The following is a 13,977-nucleotide window of genomic DNA, read 5'->3' on the forward strand; positions in this document are numbered from 1 at the left end:
GATGTCTGTTTACCTGCACTGTCATCATTGTAGGGGCCCAGAGCATTACATTGCCCAGGGGCCCATGATGCTATTAAGGAGGCCCTGGTCTTATTTAGTAAGTCTTGATTTACTGAACGGGCCTTTGGCTAATCCAGTGCTTCTCATCCTTTTTTTCAGTCAAAGCACCCTTTGCTATAAGGGCTAGCTGCTAAACTTCTGCACCAGAGCTGTGCCCTGGCTCAGGGGTTAAGCAGGCAGCCCATGGCCCAGCCAAGTCTTCTGAGTTGTAGGTTCGAGTCTTGGTTTAGCTTCTCGAAAGCTTGACGATTTTATACTCCTGAAGTAGTGGAACAAACACACAAGCTCCTGAGCAGAGGCAAGTGGCTCAGTGGATGAGATTGTTGACCCACAGCACCGTAGACCTGAGTTCAAACCCAGGATAGCACAGTAGACCTCCAAGTGTGAATCCAGAAGTGCTATAGACCCCGAGGGTGGAAACTTGGAAGTAATGTAGACCTAAATGAAAGTCTGGAGGCCACGGACAACCCACCAGTTTGCTCCAGTCCCAGGTCCCCACAGGCCTGTAACATGTGTGGGCATTTGTCCATTGGTGTCTTTTCTCCCAGATTCCACTTTAATAGATCCAATCTCCGTACAATTCAGTCCTCTTACAAAACAAGATTTCATCTAACTCTACATGGAATCCCCATATGTCTTAAAATGACCTTCTGTGAAAAATGTTCTACCACCGAGAGTCTCCTGGACCAGAAAATAAAATGTCTGCCACTGCATGAATAAACTCTGATTTAAAAAAAATATATATAAAAAAAATATATATATATATATTTATTCACAGCATGGCTATAAAACTAGAATTCAAAATTTACAGACTCAAAAAAAAAAAGTCCAACATCTCCAACACCTGGTCTGGGAGATCTCAGGGAAGATGCTCCAGTTGGATCGCCTGATAAATGACTACAGAGAGTCCTCACTATTTATATACTAAGAACTGATGTTTAAAGAGCTGGCTTCTAGCGTACTAAATAATTTTGAAAAAAAATATTCTAAGTCCCACTTTTCACCCACCTAGGGTTTGAGTCATTTTAAATACTAAGTCTTTGAGTTACTAGGTGTTGATGTTCAAGGGGCTGGCCGCTAAACCCTTCACTGGAACACAGCTCTGGTCTAGGGGTTTAGCAGCCAGCCAATGGACCAGCAAAGATTTCCAAGTTGTAGGTTCGAATCCAGGATCATTTATATAAATTGGTGACTTTTCTTTCTTCATTCCTGAAGTAGGATGATGAGCACGTAACTGATTGAGTGGAGGCGAGTAGCTCAGAGGATAAGAGCATTGACCCAGAGCACTGTAGACCCGAGTTCAAATCCATAAAGCGTTGTAGACTCCGAGGGCAAATGCTTGAAAACGCTGTAGACCCCGAGCTCAAATCTCTGAGTGAAAGTCTGGAGGCCATGGACAACCCACCAGTCTGCTCCAGTCCCAGGTCCCCACAGCCCTGTAACATGTGTGGGCATCACATTAGGTTGTGGACACCCCGCCTCTTCGGTCCACGGTCTGTGACATCACTGCAACATATATAATAATAATGGGCTGTCTTACCAGGGTAGCCCATTCCAAAAGCAGGGACTTAGGGTTTTATTTACCTCACCCCAGGTACTGCACAGCACCTGAACCCCTTTATTGTAGGGACAAGGTAGTGGGTCACAAACATTTCCCACTGCCTCATCCCACAATCAGGGGTTCAGGTACTGCACAGTACCTGGGACACACACGGCCTTCCCTCAGAGGGATTTGAACTCAGGTCTCCAGCAGACCAGCCAGAGCTCTTACCCTCCAGGCTATCCTCTATGCACAGGTATTGACGTGCTCGTTCTTCTATTTCAGAAAAAGGCTGAATTTATACAATAAAAAAAAAAAATCAAACAATCAATACTTTTCAGCTTAGCACTACCATAAAGTTAGTATATGGAGTTTAAATTGCTAAATTTAAAACCTAATTGGGTGGGACTTTAAATGAGGCTATGGCCATCCAGCACGTAGGCCTCCATCCCCGGCATAACCAACCATAAAGTTAGTCGATTCAGTTTCCTACGTTCAAACATTGATGTGCTCGTTCTTCTAGTAGAAATACAAAGCTAACCAAATATTTGAATTTGCATCACATACCATCTAGAAAACACAAATTCTGAGCTATCCAGACAAAGTCGTGTTCTGTTTTACAATTGCATAGTGAAAGAAAGTAAAAGAAGAGGGTAGAATCTACCACACATGCAGCTATCTCTTTATTGAACCACAAGTGTATACTAACTACACAATCACATTTCTACCAAATCATTAAAAAATAAAAAAAGCCAAGGTAATAAGATTTGCAGAAACCTAGGTCTCCTGATCAGTTATTAAATTTTTATACTTTTTTTTTTGCAGAAGCAAAAACACTTCCAAATTATGCCAAAGAATCAAGTCAACCAATTGAGCCTACATCTCTGGCTCTTGAGTTAATATTTTTAGACCTTGGACTCTTCACTTTCCCTTACACCCCCAAGATTCTTCTCGAGAAAGAGAATATACAGAGGTTGGGAACTCTTAGATTCAAAATGAAAGCCACATTTTATTTCCTCTGAGACCGAAATGTTTTAGACAATTGCCAAAGCGATACGCATCCACCATCTACAACAGTGAGATGAGACACGGGGAGCTGTATAGGGAGGTCATCAGTGCCGTAACATCATCTTTTACATTAAACAAAAAAGATTGGGCTAACTTTCTGTTAAAGCGTGGAATGGCGACAAACTTTTACCCTTAAGCCTCGTACACACGATAGGTTAACCAGAGGACAACGGTCTGAAGGATCGTTGTCATCGGTTAACCGATGAAGCTGACTGATGGTCCGTCACGCCTACACACCATAGGTTAAATAACCGATTGTGTCAGAACGCGGTGACATAAAACACACGACGTGCTGAAAAAAAAGTTCAATGCTTCCAAGCATGCGTCGACTTGATTCTGAGAATGCGTGGATTTTTAACCAATGGTTGTGCCTACTAACGATCGGTTTTGACCTATCGGTTAGGAATCCATAGGTTAATTTTAAAGCAAGTTGGCTTTTTTTAAACCTATAGTTAAATAACCTATGGGGCCCACACACGATCGGTTTTGACCGATGAAAACGGTCCTTTAGACCGTTGTGCTCTGGTTAACCCATCGTGTGTACGAGGCCTTAAACATCTCCATAGGTGATGTTTACAAAATTCTACAGGTGACATGTTTTGAGTTACAGAGGAGGTCTAGGGCTAGAATTATTGCTCTCGCTCTGACGATCGCAGGGATACCTCACATGTGTGGTTTGAACACCGCTTTCATATGCGGGCGCTACTCACCTATGCGTTTGCTTCTGCGCGTGAGCTCGTCGGGGACGGGGCGCTTTAAAAAAAATGTTTTTTCTTATTTAATTTTACTATATTTTATTGATTTTAAAACAGTTTTTTATTTATTTTTTAAATTGGGTCACTTTTATTCCTACTACAAGGAACGTAAACATCCCTTATAATAGAAAAAAGCATGTCAGGTCCTCTTAAATATGAGATCTGGGGTCAAAAAGACCTCAGGTCTCATATTTGGACTTAAATGCAAAAAAAAGGACAACAAAAAATGGCCTTTTAAGACGTATGGGCGGAAGTGACATTTTCACTGTGCAATTGCAATGCCCTGCAGTGATATGGAGATGGGTGGGGGGGGGGCATCTTCCCTTCACTCGTCTCCATACACAGCAACAGAGAGGACCGGATCGCCCTATGCCGCTGCCAACGGCGCCGTTAAGTGGTGGAGGGCACCGGAGAGCCGCGGGAGGGGAAGGGCCCTCTCCCACCACCAATAAAAGTGATCTTGCAGAGTATCCGCCACAGAGACCACTTTTATCTTGTAGCGGACCGCCAGCTGAAGAAGAGGATACCGGGGTTATAGTAGCTAGCTGCTACCAGGGATGGACTGGCCATTGGGACTACAGGGAGTTTCCCGGTGGCCCGATGGCTCAGTGGGCCGGCTTCAGTGGCAGCGGAATGCCGCGTCCCTCCGCTCCTCTGTCTCTCCCTCCCCGCAGCGCTCACCTGGGGGGGAACAGAGAAGCAGGGGGAGGACCAGAGGAGCAGGGACAACGACAGGGGAGCATGGGGGGAGGGGACAGACAGCTGACTCAACATCTATGGCCTGGGAGTTTCTCACTTCTGCCTAATCTTGTCCCATAAGGGGGGGCACCGAACTGATTCTTTGCCCCGGGTGAAATAATGTCTAGCTTCCCCACTGGTACTGCCTATAAGAGTACCAGTACCATACGTTCTACTCTAATAAAGTAGAACAGCTAGTGGCTAGTGAAGAGGGAGAGGGGGCTTGGGTGGCCGAGAGGGGGCTTGGGTGGCCTGGGGAGGGGTGGGGGGCGGGAGTTGTCCGGCCATGGGAGAGACCTGTCAAAGTGGGCCAGTCTGGATGAAGTCCAAGGCCAAATTTCTGTCCCAGTCCAGCCCTGGCTGCTACCATAACAGCGGTATTCCTCTTCAAACAGAGGACGTAAAACTGCGGCGGGTGGTCCGTAAGTGGTTAAACATCTTCTTCCATATATGAATTTAAGTTTTAGCTTTTGCTTGGAGTTCTACTTTCAGTATATATATATATATGAGGCGAACAAGTCAACAAACTTTTTCTACAGCAAAATCTGGCAAACATTTCATACATAACGCGGAGCTCCATAAAACACGGACATGCAACATCAACTCCATTTCTGCACTTGAACAGATTACCCACAATGGAGTTACAGCGCGACCCACGAGACTCTGAGATAGGCATGATCACCGGTGCCAGGCTAAAAGCCGTGTTCCAGGGTTTTTTCAAAGGCCAGAATCTCAAGTGTATGAAGAACGTCTCCGAGTACCGTCTTCACTGCCTGGGAGGGGGGTCTTTGGTTGATGATTTAGAGATTTAGACTGAGGCCAGGAGAGCTTATCGCTAGTCTGCAGTACAATAATTATCATAAAAAAAAACAGATAATAGAATGTGCAAAGCAGAAAAAAACACAGACGGTGGAAGGGTGGAGAACTGGGAAAATTCTGCCTGGTTCAACCCTGTTCCCAACAACACTACCAATGATGGCAGCCTTAGGGTGTGCCTACACATTTGCAAATGGACACAGTGAGGCTGCAGATGGACACAGAGAGGCTGCACAGTGAGGCTGCAGATGGACACAGAGAGGCTGCACAGTGAGGCTGCAGATGGACACAGTGAGGCTGCAAACACGCCTTTATTTACATATGAATGCTGCCGGCCTCAGCTATTTGCATATGAATGCTTCTTCTATTTACATATGAATGCTGCCTTTACTTACATATGAATGCTGCCTTTACTTACATATGAATGCTGCCTTTACTTACATATGAATGCTGCCGGCCTCAGCTATTTGCATATGAATGCTCCCATTATTTACATATTAATGCTGCCTTTACTTACATATGAATGCTCCCATTATTTACATATTAATGCTGCCTTTATTTACATATGAATGCTCCCATTATTTACATATTAATGCCGCTTTTTTTAACATATGAATGCTGCCGGCCTCAGCTATTTGCATATGAATGCAGCCACTATTTACATATGAATGCTCCCGCTATTTACATGTAAACACAGGGTCTGCAGGTGAGTCATCTGTACACAACAATAGGGCAGAGCTGGGCAGCATTATTAGCAGTACTTCACACTGAAATATCAGGACACAGGACAGGACTAAAACTTCAAGGGACGAGGGAATTAAAACTGGGATAGTTGGCAAGTATGAGGCGGCTGCTTTGGGCCCCACAACAATGACAGGGCCCAGGGCAGCTTCCCCTTTTGCCCTGCCTTAAAGATGGCCCTGCTTTTAAGTACATAAACCAAAACTAGGTCAAATATCTGCTACAAGTTATGCCCTGTACACACGATCGGGCTTTTGCCCAGCCAAACTCACATCGAAATTCAGACGGAATTCCATCGGAGAAAAAGAGAATCGCGGCGGCGTAACGTATGGTAGTTTTCATCGCAAGTGCCCGATTCACAAAGCACTTGCGATGAAAACTACACCCGCGGCCTCCGGCGCAAGGCGGGCCAATTCAAATGGGCGCGTGCCATTTAAATTAGGCGCGCTCCCGCGCCGGACCTACTGCGCATGCTCCGTTTCCTAACTCCCGCCGTGCTTTGCGCGCCGTGACGTCATTTTTTCGAACTGCGACGCGCGTAGCGTACTTCCGTATTCCCGGACGTGTTACGCAAACGACGTTAAATTTTTAATTTAGACGCGGGAACGACGGCCATACTTTAGACAGCAATACGTTTGCTGAATAAATTTAGGGCACCTAAAACGACGACTAACTTTGCGACGGGAAACTAGACTAGCGGCGATGTAGCGAACGCGAAAATCCGTCGGGGATCCGCCGTAACTCCTAATTTGCATACCCGACGCTGGTTTACGACTCAAACTCCCCCAGCGGTGGCCGCGGTACTGCATCCTAAGATCCGACAGTGTAAAACTATTACACCTGTCGGATCTTAGGGATATCTATGCGTAACTGATTCTATGAATCAGTCGCATAGATAGAAACAGGGATATGACGGCGTATCAGGAGATACGCCGTCGTATCCCTTTTGTGAATCTGGCCCATGTTCTCTATGTAAACTCCGTCTGACTTTTTTCATTGGAAATTCCGATCATGTGAACGAGGCATAAGTCTAACTCTTTCCACGGAAAAAGAAGAAGTCAACAAGCTGCAAAAAATAAAGTAAAAAAATTGTTCTTTGTTAGTACTGTAAGGCAACATAACAGAAGCAGAATACAATTGCTTAGGCATTTGACCGTCTAAGGGTCCTTATTTATTGCAAGTGTATTCACAAAGAACTAAGACAGCATTTAAAAAGTAATTCATGAACATTTGTTAGTAGAAATGAACCAAATACAGCTCAGGCGAGGGTCCTAAACGACAATACAATAAAAATGTACCGCGCAGCCATTCAGTAATTATCTTCATTTTGCTAGCTGCTCAAAAGTAAATGGTTCCTGCACAGCACTGCTCCTCGCCTTCCATTGTAAAGAAGCTTATAGTCGTAAATCCAAAGACCTGGTCAAAGCGTTTCCAGTTTGGACAGCCAATCTCTGCTTTAGAAGTTCCATGGAAAAGCTTAACAAACTGATTCTTAAAAAAAAAAAAAAGGAATAAGATTTCGAACAAATTTTGGTTTGATATTTCTCTCTAAATATGCTCTTTTGTCAGCACAGGACCCGCGAAGTTCTGTTGAAAACACTAATAGTGGAAAGACGCCACGGATATTAAACATCACTCCGTAGGATAGAATACGGCAGACTTCTCGCTGCCCTCTGTATTGAGCGCCAGGTACCCGCGTGCCAACTGGAGAAGAGCTCAAACCTGCAGGATGACATTTTAAACGTGTACCATGTCTTTGATGTACCCAGCTGTGATGTTAGTGAAAGCAGCTTGCGACACAGCCAGAGCCGCGCTCCACCGGATCTCTACATTGTGTGCTTTAGCAGAAAACGTTCAAGGGATAACATTCAGTTCTTCAGCTCCTGGAAAACAGAGAAACGGAGGTGCCAACGTTTACCCAGTGTACAGCAGGCTTATAAACAGAGCTGTACATCGTCTACTACCGTGTTCCCCCCCAAAAAAAGACCTACCCCGAAAATAAGACCTAGCATTATTTTTCAGGAAGGGTGCAATATAAGCCCTACCCCGAAAATAAGCCCTAGTTTACAATGCTTGTAAAATCCTACAATCCACTCTATTACACTATTATATAATGTACAATATGTGTGTTTCTGTAAGAAGAGAGAAGAGAGCTCTGGCGGGTCAAAGAAGCGCAGAGCGGCGATATAACGAAGGTATTTGGCACAATTATATTACAGAAACACACACTTTGTACATTATATACTGTAATAGAGGATTATTGGAGTTTACAAACATTTTAACTCGGTTCACACTGGGGATTCCATATAGGCAGGAAGAGAGAGGGGGGGAGAAGACATCATATTACATAGTAAGGCCTACCCGGAAAATAAGCCCTACTGTGTCTTTTGTTGCCAAAATTAATATAAGACCCGGGCTTATTTTCGGGGAAACGCGGTATACAGCATATATATATATATATATATATATAATAAAATCAAACAACAATTAGACAATTGCACATCAGGTTGTGGAAGAAAGGCATGGACATCTGAGGAGTGCAAAACCCCAGAACAATGGTACATTGATACTTAGGATTCTAGAATGAAGACATAACGGAGGAATACAAAACCCTAAAACAAAAGGTACACTGACACTTAAAAGGGGTGGTTCACCCTAAAAACTACTTTTTCTTATTCCACTGCCCCCCCCACATTACAATAAGATTAAGGCTCTTATTATTTTTTTCATGCTGTACATACCTTAGTACAGCATATTCACCCGTGCATCCGGGTTGCGAGTCCCGCGGGAGTGGGCGTTCCTCACATGCTGGTGATTGACGTTTTGCCCAAAAACGAGCCCCCCCCAAGCTGCGTCACGATTGGCGAAAGGAGCCGAACGGCGATGCGCATGCGCAGTATAGCGCCGACTCGCCGTTCGGCTCCTTTCGCCAACCGTGACGCAGCTTACGCGACGGGGGGAGCTCGTTTTTGGGCAAAACGTCAATCACCAGCATGTGAGGAACGCCCACTCCCGCGGGACTCGCAACCCGGATGCACGGGTGAATATGCTGTACTAAGGTATGTACAGCATGAAAAAAATAATAAGAGCCTTAATCGTATTGTAATGTGGGGGGGCAGTGGAATAAGAAAAAGTAGTTTTTAGGGTGAACCACCCCTTTAAGTTTCCAGAACAAACATACTGTACATAGACAACTGAGAAATATAAGGGTAAACTGATACTCAGGGGTCCCATAATTAATATAAATATACAACCGAGGAATTCAAAACCCAAGAATAAGGGTACACTGATACTTGGGGTTCTAGGATGAGGAGATAGCCGAGGAACGCAAAATCCCAGGACAGGGGGTTCCAGAATGAATATATATAAAGCCAACAACAAGGGTATACTGATGCTTGGGGGATCTAAAATGAAGAGATAACAGAGGAGTACAAAACCCTAAAACAAAGGTACGCTGACGTATGGGGTTCTAGAATGAAGAGATAGCTGAGGACTGTAAAACCCTAAAACATGGGTACACTGACACCCAAGGTACCAGAATGATTATTTTTATATATATATATATATATACACACTGTATTTATTAGCGTTATACGCCTGTGCGTGTTATATGCCGATAAATACGGTATATATATATAAATATGACAACTGTACTAAAACGAAAGCCCACTACAGGGGTAAACTGACACTCAGGCCTTGTACACACGGTCGTTCCAAACCGATGAGAATGGTCCGACGGGCCGTTTCCATCGGTTCACCGCTGAAGTGGCCTGACGGCCTGATATGCGTACACACCATCAGTTCAAATTCCGATCGGGTCAGAACGCGGTGATGTCAAACACACGACGTGTTGAAAAAAAACAAAGTTCAATGCTTCCAAGCATGCGTCAACTTGATTCTGAGCATGCGCGGGTTTTGAACCGATGCTTTTGTGTACTAACCATCGTTTTGGTCCGATCGGGCAGTGGTCCATCGGTTCGATTTTAAAGCATGTTTTAAATTTTGGACCGAAGGACAACAGACCGATGGGCTATACACACGGTCGGTTTGGACCGATGAAACTGAACCTTGGTCCATTCTCATCGGTTTGGAACGACCGTGTGTACGCGGCCTCAGAGGTCTAAGATACATAGACAACTGAAGAACACAAACCACAGAACAAGCGCACACTGACAGAATGATGAGTTCTGGAGTTCTAGAATGAAGAAATAACTGAGAAATACGAAACACAAAATTGGTTGGTAATTTCCTTGACTTTTTATGATAATTATTAGTGTAGTGAAAGCAGAAGGTACGGTCTCCACTTACCTGATACATAGCAGGAAGAAGAGTCACAGCCACCTACTACCCCCGGAGGCCCATAATGTCCAGGGATTCCCGGATTTCCAGGGGGACCGGGCTGCCCAGGAAAGCCCATGGGCCCTGGATTTCCAAAGACATCCTTTCCTGGAAGACCTGGAGGGGAAAATAAAGAAATATTTGTGCTCTAAAACACAAAAGTCAGGGTGTTGTTTTTAGGTATTAGAATAAAGTGGTTACCTAAAGCTCCAGGAGGCCCTACTGTGCCTTCTTTACTTTGTCCTGGAGCTCCTTTCTCTCCTTGATGTCCTTTAGATCCTAAAACATTAACAGAGGCCATGAACAAAAACATAAAAAGGAATACAAAACTAGAAACTGGTATTTCATAAATTAGTAGATGCTGTGGGAATTAAATACATTTTTTTACTTCTCTCGGGGTCTCCATGGGTGAGTTCTTGGCACTTGGTTAGCACACCTGCCATCACCATCACAAAGAGAGGGTCTCCAAACTGCGGCCCTTTGCTTGCCTTTATGCGGCCCTTGGGGCAGTATCCCTCCCACTGATACGAGACATCTGACACCGACAGTGGAGATCTATTTCTCCCACTGACACCACTAATGGGCCACTATTCCTCCCTATGATACCAATGATGGGGCACCATTTCTCCCCCTAATACCATATGTCTAGTCCAACTGATGCTAGGGAAATTGCCACCCCCGCTGTCCAAAGTCCAGCCCTCCAAGAGTCTGAAGGACAATAAACCGGCCTTTTGTTTAGAATGTTTGGAGACCCTTGATGTAATTGTTTGGTGTACAAATAGTTGGTGGACACCTGATCATTAGACCTCTATCAACTTGTTGGACACTAGTAATATGTAGTTGCCATGGATGGGTTTCCACATACTTTAGGTCATATATTGCACCATCAGTTCTAAAATAAAAATAAAAAAATTCAGTGTAATGAAGGAAGCAGAAGGGAACGGATATTCTGGGAAAAAACATTTTATTAGGCACAGTTATGCCGCGTACACACAGTCAGAATTTCCGACAACAAATGTTCGATGTGAGCTTGTTGTCGGAAAATCCGACCGTGTGTAGGCTCCATCGGACATTTGCTGTCGGAATTTAAGACAACAAATGTTTGAGGGGTTGGTTCTCAATTTTTCCTACAACAAAAGTTCTTGAAGGGAATTTCGATAGTCTGTAGCCAATTCCGACGTGCAAAAATCCTACGCATGCTTGGAATCATTGAACTTAATTTTTCTCGGCTCGTCGTAGTGTTGTACATGACCGCGTTTTCGACGTTCGGAATTTCCGGTAACATTTGTTGCAAGACAAGTTTGAGTCGAAATCCCGTCGGAAAAAAATACACAGCTTTGTTGTCGGAACTTCCAATCCCGTGCATTGGACTTCATGATCAACCAGAAAAAAACTAAAGTGGGGGATTTTGTAGCTGAAGCAAACCAGACATACAAGAATCTAATTACTGACTCAACCCGTTAGACCATTTTATAACAGAGTAGTATCAGTCCACCTTTGGAATATTTCTTAAACTAAGCTCAACAATGTAGACCAGTGGTCTTCAAACTGTGGCCCTTGGCTTACCTTTATCTGGCCCTTGGGGCACTATTCCATCAGCTGACACAATTGATGGGGCATTATTCCTCCCACTGACACCATTGATGGGGCACTATTCTTCCCATTGATGCCAACAATGGGGCACTATTCCTTCCATTCAAACCCATGATGGGGCATTGTTTATGCCCACTGATGCCAGGGCATTTTCTGCACCCACTGGTCACAGTCTGGCCACCCTAAAGTCTAAAGGGCAGTAATCTGGCCCTTTGTTTAGAAAGTTTGGAGATCCCCGACATTGGCTAAACACTGGAATGGCAGTCAAAACCAAGGGAAAATCAGGTTTCACAGTCCAACTTCTAAAACAAACACTTCCAACCAGATCCTGCCCCCACCCATTCAGCATCTTCTGTCTAGTTTTGGACAATAATCTGCTCAAAGACATCCAAGACAAAATAGGATCGAGAAATAATTAGATCTGTATGAAACGTCCCTGGTTCAAGTCAAGTATAGCTGTTGGGTAAAGCTCAAGGTCCAGCAAGACAGAATCCAAGATTGTCCTTGGATAAGTCGGACCAAAAAATGTAGAGGAAACCACGATTCACCTACAGAAAAGGTGACCAGATTTTTAAAATAAAATCCAGGGACATATTTATTTTTTTACTAGTAATGGCGGAAATCAGCGACTCTCTGCCCGCTGCCGCCGCCCCTCTCACAGCCTGTCAAGTCTTACTGTCCGGGGGCCCCGGCTACTACTGGGTGTGGGGGGAAGATCACTCTGCCAGGCAAGGAGATAGGCAGGTGGCTGGCCGGGACTTGAGCCAAAGCAGAAGAACATGCGAGCGGGAGCAGAACGGGCATGCACCCGAAACTGAAGAAATATTCCCTCCACTCCGACCAGCACATGATCATCAGAAAGGGGCACAGATAATGGAAAAAATACAACCCCCCAAGCTGGTAGGAGCGGCAAAGCGGGGGCATGCAATTCAGATTTATTTTTTATTCTGCATTGACTGGGCTAGATTCAGATACAATTGTGTATCTATGTGCCGGCGTAACGTATCTCAGATACGTTATGCCACCGTAAATTAGGGCGCAAATTCCGTATTCAGAATGAACTTGCGCCCTTAGTTACGGCGGCGTAACGTATTTGGTCCGGCGTAAGCCCGCCTAATTCAAATGGGGATGATTTGGGCGTGTTTTATGTATTTTAACTGTGACCCCGTGTATTTGACGTTTTTTCCGAAGGGCGCATGCGTGAATCGTCAATGCCAATGTCAATTTAGATGTGAACGTAACTTACGTACAGCCCTATTCGCGAACGACTTATGCAAACGACGTAAAATTTTCAAAACTCGACGCGGGAATGACGTCCATACTTAACATTAGCTACGCCTCATATAGCTGGGGTAACTTTACGCGGGAAAAAGCCTAACGTAAACGACGTAAAAAAATGCGCCGGACCTACGTTTCTGAATCGGCGTAAATACCTAATTAGCATATTCCTTGCGTAAATATACGGAAGCGCCACCTAGCGGCCAGCGTAAATATGCAGCCTAAGATACGACGGTGTAAGACACTTACGCCGGTCGGATCTTAGGGAAATCTATGCGTAACTGATTCTATGAATCAGTCGCATAGATACGACGGCCCGCACTCAGAGATACGACGGTGTATCCGGAGATACGCCGTCATATCTCCTTTCTGAATCCGGGCCACTGTCTTTGAAATTGTCCCAGCCCCTGTTCAAACCCAATCCGGGGACAAAACCAGGGATAGACTTGGTCCGGGGACAGTGTCCTCACTCCAGGGACTGACCCCGCAAACCAGGGATGTCCGGTCACCCTAACCTACAGTCCCCCTTTCACTGGGCACCCATTCATAAATGCTGAAGAATACGAAATGTGATACCTCGTTCTCCTGGGTATCCATTCCTGGCTGGCAGTCCGAACGCACCATTAAATCCAGGTTCTCCTTGTTCTCCTGGTAGCCCCGGAAGTCCTGGCGGTCCAGGTTCTCCTGGTTTTAATTCCAAATCCCAGAGGGGGACAGGTTGTACATCTTTCTCATGGAGCACTGCTTCCAGTTTTACCAGGTGAGCTGAGAAATAATAATAATATGCAGAAAAGGGAATAGAATTTAATATATAATTACATCAAGAAATAGCCGCTGAACACCAAATATTCCCAGCAGGGGACACCCAGTACTTACCCTGTATGAGTCTCTCACACACCTGATTAACCAAATGGTAAATGGTGGCGGCAGATTGAGGTTCCCCCTGTTTTTAAGAGACATAAGCTTAAAGTAGTATTTTGTTGTAAAGAATTCTTAAACAAAATGATTAAAGGAGTTGTAAAGGAATTTTTTTTTTTGCTGAAATGACTG

At 44.7% G+C, this 13,977-nt stretch overlaps 1 protein-coding gene across 1 annotated transcript in view; it reads right to left on the minus strand.

The window, feature by feature from the left end:
• Positions 1–7,316: 7,316 nt before the first annotated feature.
• Positions 7,317–13,977, minus strand: part of COL20A1 (collagen type XX alpha 1 chain) — a 142,950-nt gene continuing 136,289 nt past the window's right edge. The window contains exons 34-38 of the mRNA XM_040331623.1: positions 13,804–13,870; positions 13,504–13,692; positions 10,258–10,335; positions 10,027–10,173; positions 7,317–7,601 (exon numbers count right to left, since the gene is read on the minus strand). Coding sequence (XP_040187557.1) covers positions 7,573–7,601; positions 10,027–10,173; positions 10,258–10,335; positions 13,504–13,692; positions 13,804–13,870 — 510 coding nt within the window. The 3' untranslated portion in view covers positions 7,317–7,572. The remainder of the gene's footprint in view (positions 7,602–10,026; positions 10,174–10,257; positions 10,336–13,503; positions 13,693–13,803; positions 13,871–13,977) is intronic.

The sequence above is a fragment of the Rana temporaria genome, chromosome 12, assembly GCF_905171775.1.
Source record: "Rana temporaria chromosome 12, aRanTem1.1, whole genome shotgun sequence".
Lineage (NCBI taxonomy): Eukaryota > Metazoa > Chordata > Amphibia > Anura > Ranidae > Rana > Rana temporaria.